Below are 13,438 nucleotides of genomic sequence, written 5' to 3' on the forward strand. Positions count from 1 at the left end.
GTAGTGATTGATATACGACCAATGCTGGACGATTGGTTACGCCACCCTTTCGCTACCGGTATCCACCACCTACTTGGCTTTGCAAAGCAGCTCCCGCAACGACTCAACGAGATGCTTATTGGGCTGGTGGTCGATCCCTTTATCAGCCCTCGGCTGTACTTTAGATACCCTTACAGTCGTTACCTTTGATTCTGAAGAAGAATTATTCACACTTTATGTCATCGACCTTAATTTCTCGACTGACGTTACTACGATGCATTAGCGAGCGCTCATGATCAAGTTCGCAAATACTTAAACCTAATCATGCTCGACGGACCCGCGAGGTTCAACGAGCTGGAGGACGAGAATGGATCTTGGTGGATGGTGGGGCAGCGCTTGCGGAAGCTATGTAATTTGCCCCACTAAAACTTTAATCAATGCTCGTCACTCCACCACGATTCTACCACAACCAGCTACCCGAAACACATCACAATAGTCGTCAAGCTACATCTTGTACAAGGGCCTTGCGAACACGTCTACCTCAACCTCCAACGAACCCAAACAGCCGCGACTCACCCGCAATGTCGCACGAATCCCACCCCATAACCCTCACGCGCTTCGCCTCCGCCCTCTCCGAACTCCCCATCGACGCCATCTACGGCAAATACGCCGAGCTCCGCAACAACATCGCGCACATGGAGTCGTCGAATAAACAGCTTGAAGACTTCGCGAGAGAGAACGATGATCGCGAGTGCTATGAGGCGCTGATGGAGAATAAGATGGTTATCAAGAGATTTGAGGAGAGGATCGAGGCGCTGAAGAGGGAAGGTGACTGAGGTTCGGGGATTGGTGTGGAGGATTGAGGGAGAGGAAGAGGTCAATCCGAGTGCGGGTGTGGCTGCAAATGGAGAGCCGAACGGTGCGCAGGCAAGGGAAGAGAGGAATGGGACCGGGGCTAGAGATGGTGGCGACGAGGATGGTGTCTTTCTGTGAGGGGAAAAGGAACAAGTGATAATATGTGACTCGGAGGGCTCTATGAACATGATTCGGGGAGCTGGATTCAGGAGAAGGCGTGCGATAAGCCGGCGAGCAGATGCGTCTGCGATTGACGTGGGGACGAGTGAGTGAAGAACCCTGCAGTAGACCGCCTGGGCTAATGCGGTTCAGTTTCAGGCTGCACAGCAACGCAGTCCCGGTCCGTTCATGAGTAACATGAAATTTGAGATGGGCGCGTACTCCGACTCAGATCCTCTTCGACCACGGTTATGTACAGGCTCAGAGATACATGTGCTTGTGTTTGCACACAGCAGATTTGTATAGGCAGACGAGCATCGACCATCAAACTATTCGTGGTCTTGGTCGTGGCCAGATCTTGTGTCGCAAGAGATATGGGCTAGAATTGCAACTCTTTCCCTCGAATTTTCAGGAACGACGCCTGGTCCTGTCTCCCTTCACGATATCAGGAAGTCATTTGCCGCCTTGTTCCTACTGAATCAAAGTGCGATACACATTGTAGTTCAGAGGATAGACTCGACAATATATGAAAAGTCTGGTACACAAAAGCTCAGGTGCATGCATTTAGTCGAATCAAAATCTGGTCAGGGAGACAATTGAGAATGAATCAATATACGCCCACACAACGATCGACGTACAACATTCTTCTCCACTTTTCCCGACCGTGCTTAATTTGTATCATGTACCCGCCAAGAATCAAAAGATATGCCGATTCACCACACATCTCCCTCGATCGCTTTGCAGCACAAGTTCTGGACACCTACTAATCGATGACTAACTAAAAGCGATCCTAGCTACTTTCGAGAATGCTTTTCAGACCGCTTAGAAAGGACGCTCAGGGTATTAAGTCTAAACCATCTCAAGATGTCTCATTTTGTAACATCAACTACAGTTGCAGAGCTCTAAATTTCTAATCAAGCATAGCGTCTACCAAGCGCAAATGTCTCCAGGCAAGGATATTCAGCTGCCGTGTTTTTATGTATATTATGTCAATCATAGCCTTTTTCCTGTCTTTCAGCAAGAGGCGCACGTTTATCTCTCATAAATTCTTAACATCGATGGTGGTGCGGGCATGCGAAAAAATCGAAAGGAAATCGAAACCGGTTGCAGCCTGCTTCGATACTTTTGACTCCGCTCTATAGTAAGCTTTGGATCTGCGAATTACGTTTTCTTTGCTGAATTTTCACTATAGCTACGTAGTCATCTTGATTGGCAGAACACACATCATGCCAACACGGGCGGCACATCAAACAAGTCTTCAGCCTCGAGACAACAGCAGCAATCGGCTGCAAGCTTCACGCATCAGAACATGAGATACCGATATCCACGAACGCCCTACATCCAATGGTCTATATCGAAGAAGGAGCTTTAAGGCTGAGACTAGTTCAGTTTATCTTCTTTGGTCGCGACACTCCTCAGCTAAACGATCCGCTTCTTGTAGTACCATATGGTGCCTGAAAGACACATGCGCTGCCTTTGATTTCACATACCTAGTATTACTACAAAAGTTGGCCACAATTTCTTCATGGTCCAGTTATCGGTGTTTCGCAATTCACTTTGTTCTTCATGGCGTCCACTTGTCGTCGAAGACTTGGATGCGTGTGAATCCTTTTTCGGCGACAACACTTGGCCCTACCGCCATTTTCGGATATGAACAGTAATTTAGATACCGCATTCTACTGTGGGCGAGTTCTTATCAAGGTACATGTGGAACAATCGATGGTTTGCTTGAGGCAGCCCCAGTTTAGTACGCTAACGCCCCTCTTCATCCACCAGACCAACGCCAAAGCTAATGTTTCTTATGCAGTTTGTACTGAAAGCTTGTTACGCGCCAGTGCAACTTAGTTAGGTCTCTCGCCATGGCCGCAGAGCTCATTATCTCGCACATCCGGGCGGGCACTGTTGCCTCGCACCACAGCACCCCAACACGGAACCATCATGGCACCGCCATCCCCAATGACAACAAGGCTGATACCACCTACACGCTTCATAGCACAAACCCTCGTCTCTGTGCTCGCCGTCCTCATCTCCCACTTCTTCCAACGATACGACGTGGTGTACATGAGCGGCTTCATCGCACCCTTTATCGTCATGCCTGTCGATATCGCGCTCATGCTTCTATCTTGTGCGCCACGCAGCAGTCCAAGCTATGACCGGTTCATTAGCTACTCTCTGGGATGGCTCTATCAATTCACCACCATCATTGGCAAATACGTCCTCGCTCCCGATACTGGCTTTACTCAGAGGCAGCACATCGCCGTACATTCAAGTCTTGTTTTCTTCATTCTTTCTGAGTTGGAGTTCTCTCGCGCGTACGTCAAGTTCAAGAACTATCATGAAGGCTTCGACGATTGGAAGCACTTTCTCCTCGCGAACGTCGAGCCTTACAAGGTCTTTTCTGTGTCGCGCGACCCATTCATACTTGGATACGAGGATTGTACCGACGGTTGGAATTTTTAGATTTCCTGCAAAACAACTTACTTGCAAATTGGGCAGTACATAATCTTCTTCTTCGCCAACGGGTTCGCGAATTTTCTGATCAAGCGCATCGTCAATCCGGGATCAATTGGATGGGACATTATGTTGACAGTGGGAAACGTGAACGTTTTATTCACTTCGGCCAGTGTCTGGGCGCTACTTTTGCAACTGGCGCTGTTGAGGGTGGCGAGGCAGGGAACTCATGTATCAGGCGGGTTCGTGATTGGTGAGACAATAAGAAGGTTAAAAGTGAGAAGTGAAGAGCACGAAGATTTGAGCGTCTATGATTCGAAAGAGATAAGCTGGGCGGAGATGGTCAAGTTTCAAGAATGAGTTGAGGAATGTTTGGAATCGATCGGGGGAGAGGAAAGCGGTCGACAAGACACGGGAAAGTATCCAGCGAGCACCAACGAGACACGGGGAAACACACAGCGAGCACCATAATAGAAACATGGTTGAGAATCGTACCGGTGTAATTCGAAGCGAATCGGGAGACATGAAATCTCGTATCGAAGTTTCCCATGCATTTGCTCCACCAACACCAGGTCCACGTATCGTTAGTATCGTCCCAACAACTCGATTCGAGCAGCAGCGAGGCCTGCAAAGACGCGAAAAGAAACTCAGTGACATACAACAGCTGACCGTCTCTAGTGCTCACCCACCTAACTACGATAGGTGCTGTTCCGGTACGTTGCTCAAATCGGCTTGAGCGAACGGGAAGCTCTTTTGACTCGTATATCGCCTATCGCCGAAGAACTCGAAGCTTACCGCAGTGGGCTACTATTAACTGAAATAATGGCATCAGAAATGTGCCGTTATCTTTGATGTCGGCAAGAGGTATCGCGTCGGCTCGCACGTGAGCTTGCTGACACTTGGCAGTCTGGCACGAGGATGTTGTTTCGCTCGATCTTTGCTCCGCCCGTTTCTTCATGTAAGCGGCCAAGCCTCGTGGTCATATGGATATCATGGCATCTCGATCACAGAAGGCGCATTCACTCTCACCGCATCCGGTCACATCCGATGGGGCTGTTAGAGTTCGAGCGAAACTTTGCTTCATTTCCTCCTGCTATGATCAAAGAGTGACAGATGATTTGGAATTCACTAATCTGGATGAAAAGCAGTTTCTCCCGTACCCACAATTCAATATTTCCAGTCCCGTTCTGTTGGTGTTGTAGACTCATGGTAGGGTATGTTCCGCCGGAGCTGATGACCTCAAGCTCGAACTACCGTATTTTCTCGTCCACGTTGTCGTCAGCTAGCAGGGAATGGCATATCTGTACCAACCTTATTGACACGTCCTTCTTTTCAATTAGCTGAAACTAGTCAAGTGCTCAGCCAAGCTTTGTGGAGAGACCAAGACTAGGCGTATTCGAGTCTAACGCGGCTCCCGCACCCTGCTAGCGTTCAACGTGGACGAGAATAGGTAATTTAACGGCTGTGTTTTCCGCGCTCCAACGACCAGTTGCTTGGGAGTAAGCAAATCGGGCCTTATTCATACTCACCATGACCCTGGGAACCACAGATCTAGATGCCGTTCCACGTTCTCGACTCGCTCGGAACCTACCAATCCTAGCTAATAAGAGGCTAGGCACTTCGCACCATTAATATCGACTTCGGTAATATTCTGCCATCAAGCCGAACTAGAGCGTTGTTTGAGGACATCCGGGCTGTTGTTGCGACTGGTAGTCATTGGCCAGCACCAATACGTTTAGTGTAATTGGGAATCTTCTGAGGTACCTAGGTAGAAACTCTTCCAGAAATGTAAAGCCAATATGCTTGCTCCATACTCAGTACGTTGCGATAATGTCTCGCCGCTTTTGAGTGACAGAACGCACCTATGAACGACTGAAAGTTACGAACGACAAACAGTTGACCGCCCTTTGGCATTAGGGTACTCCAAAATCAACACCTCGTTCGGCGGGTCTCCAAATCTCTTGGTACAAGACGCGGTGCGTGCTTTCTCGTGTAACTTCGGACCTTCGTCTAGTGTCCTTCTTCGGTGCCGATGGGCCGCGCCTACCGGTACTTCGTACGCGTCTTCTCAAACGAGGCTGTTGACATGACCTGGCAGTCATTTGACATATAAATACTATGTTCCTCTGCTTCTTACCAGATCATCATCAACACCATCACTCAATCACTCAGTCACATCAACCCCAACCGAACTCCAACTTCTCTCCACAAAATGAAGCTCATTACACTCATCGCAACTTTTATCGCCGTTACGGCTGCTGTTGCTGTACCAGCCGAGCTCCAGGAGCGCCAATGTATTTTCAACGGATGTAAGTATACGTCCATTCCAGCGAACATTCCCACATACTAACAAACATAGTGGGTTGCGACGTTTTGAATAATCGATGCTGCTCACGTAATTGCGAATGTATGAAAACAAGTACCCCAACCCCATGATACACTTTAAGATTAACTATTTGATAGCTTCTGTATGCGGAGGTCGGACCTTTACATGCCAGCCTCAAACTACCGGATGCTCCCCGCCAGTGCCAGGGTCATAGATCATGCAGGGTCTGAGCATAGTTGGAGATTTACGACGTGGCGCAGTGCTCAACGCAACTGAGTTTGGAAAATAGACGGGTCTTCTCTTCGCATTTCTAGCATAGAAAATTAATTAATTCTATCAAAACGATGATCCTGTGACCACCGTGACCGCTGCGATCACCGTTCATGTCGAGAACAAGCTCTAATAAGCAAATCTCATGGGATGAGATTGTTCGGAGAAGCTCACTGATCTTATTGGGATTGACTTCAAGTACCCTAGCCAGGTGACGAGATGCAAATCGACTAGGAAACTAAGAAAGCTGCGTCACCTTATATGTTAAGTGTCATGCAAGTCTCGGCTCATTCTGCGGCTCTATGATGCAAGCCTGGCTCGTTTGAAGCAGTCCGGTCACATCACCCGGCATCTCTCATTGCCGGACATTTGTCTATGACAACTAGACCAGCGCATATATGATACAATCGGGCAGATACAATGAAGCCCCAGGGCTGAATTGATGAGCTTCTCAATGTTTATCCGAGGCTACAAGCATCGATAGTGCGAAGTGGCGACTTTTGTCTGCATTAGTTAGCGAAAGTAAGCTTATCAAACGGAAGGCCTTTTTCATCGTTATTTTATTGTGAGCGGAAATAGCAATGTCTCATATGCCGTGCACATATACATGGATGCTAGGTGTCCTTCAGCTCGCAAAGGATACGCGAAACTTTTCAATCAATATCGTTGCCGTGGTAGGTTGTTGACGCTTGACTGCGCCTCATATGCAGCAGCTGCAGGGGGCTTTCGGTCTCCGTCCACAGTTGGTATGCTCTGCCCCAACTACGTCGCGCGAACTTCACCACTTCTAATCGTTGATGCGAACTTCGAATACCATGGTTTCTCAAGCAACCATTTAGCGTTACTCGATCAATAGAAACTGTTTTGATAATGCATACTTCTATGCGCGAAGCTTCATCCCCTACAAGTTCGCGCATCTACCATAGGCGGTTGACGCTTCTCCAACGGGTTTTCACCGCTGTCACGTCCAGGACGACCAAGACGGCCGAATACAATGTCTTCAAGATTCTCTACTATTCTTCCAAGCATAGTTCAACTAGCATATCGTCCCGTCAACTCAGTCAATGGAGAAATTCGTTTGGTCGAGCTAGCGCCCGGACAAAACGACGAACCTTTCTGCTTCTCCATACATACGAAGCAGTTACACGAGACGGTCGAATACGAAGCACTTTCGTATGTCTGGGGAAAGGATGCATGTCGACGCCGAGTTCTAGTCAATGGCGTGCCGCTTCCAATCACAGAGAACCTGGACCGAGCCCTACGTCGACTTCGATATAGCGACCGATCTCGGATGCTATGGATTGACACGTTATGCATCAATCAAGGAGACATGCAAGAGCGTTCAGATCAGGTTCAACATATGGCCATGATCTACAAGTCTGCTAAAGAGGTCATCATCTGGCTCGGCGAATGGACCGACTCGAACGGATGCCCGGACCCTGAGAAATGTCGCCTCTGCATCCTGCATATGTACAGTAGCGACGAGCTGTCTCTAAAAGCCCCACCAAATACCTTGGATATTTGTTCGCATCCATTTGAACACTTTTTCGAGATCTGTAGGCTTCCTTGGTTCTATCGAGTTTGGACCATTCAGGAATTCATCCTGTCTACATCAGACCCTATAGCACAGATAGGATCTGACTCCGTTCGCCTTTCGCATCTGCTTGACCTCGTCCTTGACATAGAACAGCTACTAAACTTTCATAAAGAGGAGCTGAGTTCCAGTGTCTATGCAGCCCTGGAAAAAGAAGTGTCAGATGTTACGCACAAGCTATGCGCTCTTCGGTACCTCAGGACGAACGAACATTCAAGACTTTTCTACTCATGTCTATTCACATCCAGGATCGCCATGGCTACGGATCCGCGCGATAAAATCTTTGGCTTGCTTGGCATCTGCGAGTTCCGTCATTCTGAGCCAATAACGGCAAGTTACAACAAGACTGTGCAGCAGGTTTTCACGTATGCTACTTTCATAGCCATACAAGAGCGCCTCGCGTTTCCATTCTTCCATTTTGCGCTGCATCCACCATCGGGAGTTGCCAAGATTGCAGGTATGCCCTCATGGGCGATAGACTTTTCTCTGCCCTCTCGACTTTTTGCTTTGAGAGAGGAGCGGTACTCGCATCTTCCCCAGGAAATCGGGTATCTTCATGAATTCGAGATGTTTGAGCGTCGTGATAACATCATGTTCCGATGGGATCCAATTTGGTCAACAATGTCTTTGCGCGTGTCCGAAGATGGTGGAACACTTTTCACGCATGGTCGATTCGTCGGTACGGTCGCTGCTAGCTTTCAAAACATAGCAAAAGTCAAAGACCCTTGGTCTGGATGGAACCTTGAGGATGATTGGAAGAGAATACATCAGTTTTACACCACGTTCATGCGACCAAAGAATATTTCGCTTGTCCAGCTCATCAAGGCTCTTTCCCTACGTTTGTGGCCAGATGAAATGGAAGAGGTAATGAGGAAGGAGCTAGTGAAGTCTGGGACACCGAACTTCTCTCGATTGAACGGGAATGACCTGAAGCAACGGACCCTACTCGTTACTGAAGAAGGACACGTTGGTGTCTCCTACCACTACGACCCTGTCGGGATTCAAGCAAACGATATCTTGGTGTGCATTTTGGGCATACAGGTACCATTTGTACTCAGGCCAGTTCCAGATACCCTGACATACACAATTATCAATGTCGCGTATGTACCCGGATGTGGTGATGACATATTGTGTGCATCAAAGGATCTAGGCGAGGAATTAGGTTGGTCAGACTTCTCATACGAAGAGGGTTCAAAGGAGTATGCAATTGTTTAGTATTACCTAGGCAACGTAAATCCTCTTATCAAGTCTTTATGCTCGTTGTGCAGGCTCTTTCCGGGCTTGAAATGACTCGGATTGGCAGTGTGCAGATTTCCGCTAACCATTCCTCAAGTGCTCTGCTACTGTTTCTCGCATATATTTGAACCAAATTTTAAGCTATATTTTCTACTCTGGCTATCTGCAGCATCTTTGGGAACTGATTCGTATGCCCTTGGCGAGGGCCATATATGCAACTGTTCAACAACATCAGCAGCATAGGCAACCAGCCCGAGACCGTTACGATCTGTCCAAACGACCAATCCACAACCCAATCACGCTCATTGATAATCCACGTTACATACACCAAAAAGTACAGATACGCTGCGACAGTGATACTCACTAAGACGAGTAGAAGAAGATGTCCTTGAAGTGACGTCCCACAAGATGAGACAGACCGGCCGTATCTGCTTTTCCCAGGCCACATGTCCCAAACCTTTACAAAGATTCTTGCTGATCTGAACTTCCACCACGTCAGTGCTATCATCGTAGCTATAGCAATTGGAAATAGCGTCGGAGCCATCCCAAAGACGTCCGGATTTGTATGGCCACAAGCGTTCACCGGAGGGCTCTTCCCACAAACCCCTGGGTACTTGGTAAGGTAATCGCCCGAAGCATCTCTGTACCTGAAGATCTGCGGGTGTAGCCCGACGCTCAGCGACAGGGCCCAGGCGGCAAACGTGATGCAGAAAGTGAATGTTAAGTGACGCTTGTTGCTCGCCATAAGCGCGGCGAGGACGAGAGTCGTTGGCAGGGTGCCGGATGCGCTGGCTGCTATGATGGCGCGGCGGTCGACGAAGGAGAGTGTTTTGGCAGAGAGTTGCAGGGTGATGAGTGAGGCGGTGTTGATGGCAAGGGCGAAGCTACATTGGGCCCGTTGGAAGTCGTCGAGGGCGGTGATGATGGTTTGATTGATGGACATCAGTAGGAGACGGGGTTGAGCGGGTGGATCTTTGTCGCATTCGCTGTCGGATTGGGGCGACCGAGGAGATGATGTCCGTTTCAGTGCGACGGAGCACAGGATCAGGCTGAGCAAGCCGGCAATTACGAAGCCGAATTGGATGTAGTAGGAGGAGATGACTCCGATCCCAGCGATGTCGGGATTGCTCGATATCCTCGGAATTGGACGACATAGATGGTCCAGACAAGTATCGAGGCTCGCCGCCGAGAGCATGGTCTTCCCGATTTTCAGTTGATCGATAGCGCACGATGATGTTCCGCAATTGCCTGACTCTCGACACCAGGTCGAGAGACATGTTGATATGAATGAAGTGACTGCCACAGACGCAGCTTCGGTGGTATCGACGTTGTTCTCGAGTAAATACGTTCTGTTTTGTGGAGATAAACCAGAGCTGCGAGACGCCTGTGTGATGTTGGGATAAAGTGCGCAACTCCAAAAGTTCATTGGAGCGCCGAACCTAGTAGGTAGTTTAGGTCTTATGCCGTAGCTGGAAGAATCTGGCCAGACGAATTGACCGTATTGTCCTTGGCCTGAGAATACAGCGTCCCCAATAGTACAATTCGTAGTTCCTCGTTCGTCCTTGAAGTAGTTGAATAATCCTGTGTCCAAGGCAGATGCTCTGTCTCTCTCAAATAGAAGGAAGTTTTGCGACGTCCCCGCGTTGGCTTCACTGACGAGAGTAGCATACTCTTGCGGGTACATTCTCAAACGTGCCCGATGTGTTTGAAGGAGTTGACATGGAATCTAGACGGTGATGTATTCTTTCCAAATTTTGTGAGTACAAGACGGGGCCAAGATGTGAGATGATGAATTCTAAGTTACAATTGTGCCCTAGTGGCTTAGTCGGCCTTCAGCGTGAACCAGGCTGAAACAAATCTTTTGGGGTCCGAGACATCGCCCTCTGTCGAATCGTGCTGTTTTGAACTCCAGCTAAGCCTCAGACAACAGTAGCTGAACGTCGCACTTGAAATAATACAGCCAAGGATGACGCTGACGGCTGAACGTCAGCAAAGGATCAACCGCGCCGCAGCCTCGCATGCGATAGCCGTTTAGAAAGGACTATCAGTAGACGCAAGAGTCAGCGCTAAGCCGTTGGTTAGATCCATAGATGACCAATTGTGCGAGCATGGTACCTGACGAGAGTAACATCTTAGCGCAGCCTAAAGCGAAAAAAGTGGTAGTGATAGACATCAGGAAAGAGGAACGTATAAGGCAAATGCCCTGGACCAGTCAGTCGCCCTCCATCTCAGCCCCATGTCAAAGCCCCCCAAAAAACGCAAACGTAACACGATCCCGATCTACCAAACCATTCCTACTAAATCACTTCTCACGTCCATCTTACCTCTCCCACTCCCCCGTCGGAATGCTCTCCCTCCCCCTCCTCACAACCCCCACTGGCGCCCCCAAATCCGAACCTGCCCTCCTCCCTCCACACCCCAAACTCCCTCCCCCCCTCTTACGCCCCTCATCCACACCTTCCACATCCCCCCTCAACACCCTCGCCATGAATCCCTTGACATCGACCAATATCTCCTCCGCATCCTCCCCCACACTAACATGGCCCGACGAAATCTTCATCCTATCGCCATCATGTTGGTTGTTGAAGGTTTGAACGATGTCGAGCAGGTTCTTAACGCTGTTCCACCACGCGGTTAAATCGCCCTTCATTGGGGAAGAGGATGAGCGCAGGCTCGTCCGGATGCGAATCAGGGCTCGTTGCAGTGTAGAATGAATCACCGACGTATAAAACCCTCTCCTGCGTATCCATCCACGTCAGACTATCCGGCGTATGACCCGGTGTGTGGAAAGTTAGTATCGGCAACTCCAATTCCCCTCCATCAGGATGCGTATATTTCACGCCCTGGCCGTTGCCGGCCCAGATGTCGATTTCATATTGAGGCGCGTGCAAACCCAAGTCTGCGCACAGGCTGTGTTCTTGCAGATTTTCGTACGGCGTGATAAAGCCCGGGTCCTGGCCCGACGCACAAATCGTCACGTGCGCGGGGGAGGAAAGGAGAGATGACAGGCCGAGGATGTGGTCGTAGTGGCAGTGCGAGAGAACTACGAGGTAAGGGATGGAGAGTGTGGGGTTGAAGTGGTGTTGGATGAAAGATGCGAGCGTCCAATTTTCGTGGGGAGAGGGGCGGGGGGTACTGGTTCCTACGCCCGTGTCGGTGATGATTAGGACGGAGGACGAGTCGTTCGTGTATTTTTTAATGTAGATGTGTGGGTGTTCGGACTGCGGGTTGTTAGATGGTGCGGGTGAAGGGTGTGGTGATGGAGGTTACATATTGGTCATTTTCGCGGACGAGCCAGGTGGTTTTGTTCAGCTGGCGAATGGTAAAGGGGCATTGTTTGGGGTCGAAGATGGCTTGTGGAGAGCTTCTGCGATCGCGACACATGTTGTTAATTTTGTGATGGGACATTGGATGTAAGTCAGTCGTATATATATTTACATGCAGACTAGCGTGACTGATTCGTCATCCGGACCTCTTTTTCCACGACTCAATCCGATGCCAAGTCTGTGATGCTCTGCAAATAACTTTCTAGATTCAGATCCTGTTGGCAGCCTACACGCACTTCATCCTGTCCGATGAAGGCAACGTACACTTATACTAACACCTAAAACGCCATGGCTAACTTCAACATCTACCATCCCCACCCAAGTAACAATACATTTTCCTTTTCCAGGCCACTACTCATACGCACTTAGATCCAGCGGCACACTGCTTCCTCTCCCAGCCCGATATCTCTTCTGACCATTCGAAAAGTCTCTTGGTCGTGGGAATTGTGCTTCGTCCTGGAACCTCCATCTCAAGTCGTGGATGGGTACAATCTTTCCTTTTTGAGCTCCACCAGCACCAGAAGTGGCTGGACTTCTCACAGATCCGCCGTTTGTAAGCGTATACGAACTTGCGTCGAGCATTGAGCGCGATGGCGCTGGGCTTGCTGAAGGTCGGTTAGGTGCGGTGCCCGGTGGAGGCGGTGGTGCAGACGCTGCGGGCGGTGAAGGCGCGGATGCTGGTGGGGGAGGTGGTGGGGCGGCAGGTGATGTTCTCCCATGCGCTGCGCCAAATGCGTTGCGCGCTGCCTGTTCTGCGAGTGATGGGCCAAGACCGTTTGCAGCTTTCGGTGGCGGAGGAGCGGGCGCAGGTGGTACTCTTGAACTGTCGTACTTGTATGGGTCGTACTCGTCGTCGTCTACTGGCGCTTTCGAAGGAGGCGGTCCGGGGGGTGGCGGCGGCGTTGAACGTGCTGGTGTTCGAGGTGCTGACGAAGGGGGAGGCGGCGGAGGAGCTGGCGGAACAGCGCCTGGAGGGGGCGGAGGTGGTGCGCTTGGTGTGGATGACGGTGGTGCTGGCGGAGGAGCGGGAGGGGCACCCCCAGGGACAGGCGGTGCTCTGGCTGGTGACGATGATGGCGGCGGAGGTGCCATGCCAGAGGGTTTGCGCGAGGCTGGTGGTGGCATGGGCGGCTTCTTGCCAATTGGCGGCGGCGGCTTGGGCTTCATGCCTATACTCGTATGGGACCGACGACGGCCTCGAGTCCTTCAGCGCATCGTAAGACGGGGAATTAAGGGGTGGGG

General features: G+C 50.0%; 8 protein-coding genes across 8 annotated transcripts in view; 5 read left to right on the top strand and 3 right to left on the bottom strand.

Annotated features, from left to right (window-relative positions):
• Positions 1–560: 560 nt before the first annotated feature.
• On the top strand, positions 561–815 carry SNOG_07036 (hypothetical protein; the record flags this gene model as incomplete). The annotated part of the gene is made up of 1 exon (XM_001797339.1): positions 561–815. The coding sequence occupies one exon, from the start codon at positions 561–563 to the stop codon at positions 813–815; it is 255 nt and encodes an 84-aa protein (XP_001797391.1).
• Positions 816–2,949: 2,134 nt separating this feature from the next.
• On the top strand, positions 2,950–3,453 carry SNOG_07037 (hypothetical protein; the record flags this gene model as incomplete). The annotated part of the gene is made up of 1 exon (XM_001797340.1): positions 2,950–3,453. One exon carries the CDS (start codon positions 2,950–2,952, stop codon positions 3,451–3,453), a length of 504 nt encoding a protein of 167 aa, XP_001797392.1.
• A 469-nt stretch (positions 3,454–3,922) lies between these two features.
• On the top strand, positions 3,923–4,406 carry SNOG_07038 (hypothetical protein; the record flags this gene model as incomplete). The annotated part of the gene is made up of 2 exons (XM_001797341.1): positions 3,923–4,157; positions 4,351–4,406. The coding sequence occupies 2 exons, from the start codon at positions 3,923–3,925 to the stop codon at positions 4,404–4,406; spliced, it is 291 nt and encodes a 96-aa protein (XP_001797393.1).
• Positions 4,407–5,656: 1,250 nt separating this feature from the next.
• SNOG_07039 (hypothetical protein) lies at positions 5,657–5,984 on the top strand (the record flags this gene model as incomplete). The annotated part of the gene is made up of 2 exons (XM_001797342.1): positions 5,657–5,753; positions 5,908–5,984. 2 exons carry the CDS (start codon positions 5,657–5,659, stop codon positions 5,982–5,984), a joined length of 174 nt encoding a protein of 57 aa, XP_001797394.1.
• Positions 5,985–7,034: 1,050 nt separating this feature from the next.
• SNOG_07040 (hypothetical protein) lies at positions 7,035–8,849 on the top strand (the record flags this gene model as incomplete). Its single annotated transcript, XM_001797343.1, has 1 exon — positions 7,035–8,849. The coding sequence occupies one exon, from the start codon at positions 7,035–7,037 to the stop codon at positions 8,847–8,849; it is 1,815 nt and encodes a 604-aa protein (XP_001797395.1).
• Positions 8,850–9,329: 480 nt separating this feature from the next.
• On the bottom strand, positions 9,330–10,554 carry SNOG_07041 (hypothetical protein; the record flags this gene model as incomplete). Its single annotated transcript, XM_001797344.1, has 2 exons — positions 9,330–9,354; positions 9,485–10,554. The coding sequence occupies 2 exons, from the start codon at positions 10,552–10,554 to the stop codon at positions 9,330–9,332; spliced, it is 1,095 nt and encodes a 364-aa protein (XP_001797396.1).
• Positions 10,555–11,482: 928 nt separating this feature from the next.
• SNOG_07042 (hypothetical protein) lies at positions 11,483–12,254 on the bottom strand (the record flags this gene model as incomplete). Its single annotated transcript, XM_001797345.1, has 2 exons — positions 11,483–12,091; positions 12,141–12,254. 2 exons carry the CDS (start codon positions 12,252–12,254, stop codon positions 11,483–11,485), a joined length of 723 nt encoding a protein of 240 aa, XP_001797397.1.
• A 293-nt stretch (positions 12,255–12,547) lies between these two features.
• The window catches only part of SNOG_07043 (hypothetical protein), a gene marked incomplete at both ends in the record, with an annotated part of 1,563 nt that continues 672 nt past the window's right edge, over positions 12,548–13,438 (bottom strand). Inside the window, one exon of the mRNA XM_001797346.1 lies at positions 12,548–13,400. Coding sequence (XP_001797398.1) covers positions 12,548–13,400 — 853 coding nt within the window. The remainder of the gene's footprint in view (positions 13,401–13,438) is intronic.

Source organism: Parastagonospora nodorum (assembly GCF_000146915.1).
Source record: "Parastagonospora nodorum SN15 chromosome Unknown scaffold_10, whole genome shotgun sequence".
NCBI lineage: Eukaryota > Fungi > Ascomycota > Dothideomycetes > Pleosporales > Phaeosphaeriaceae > Parastagonospora > Parastagonospora nodorum.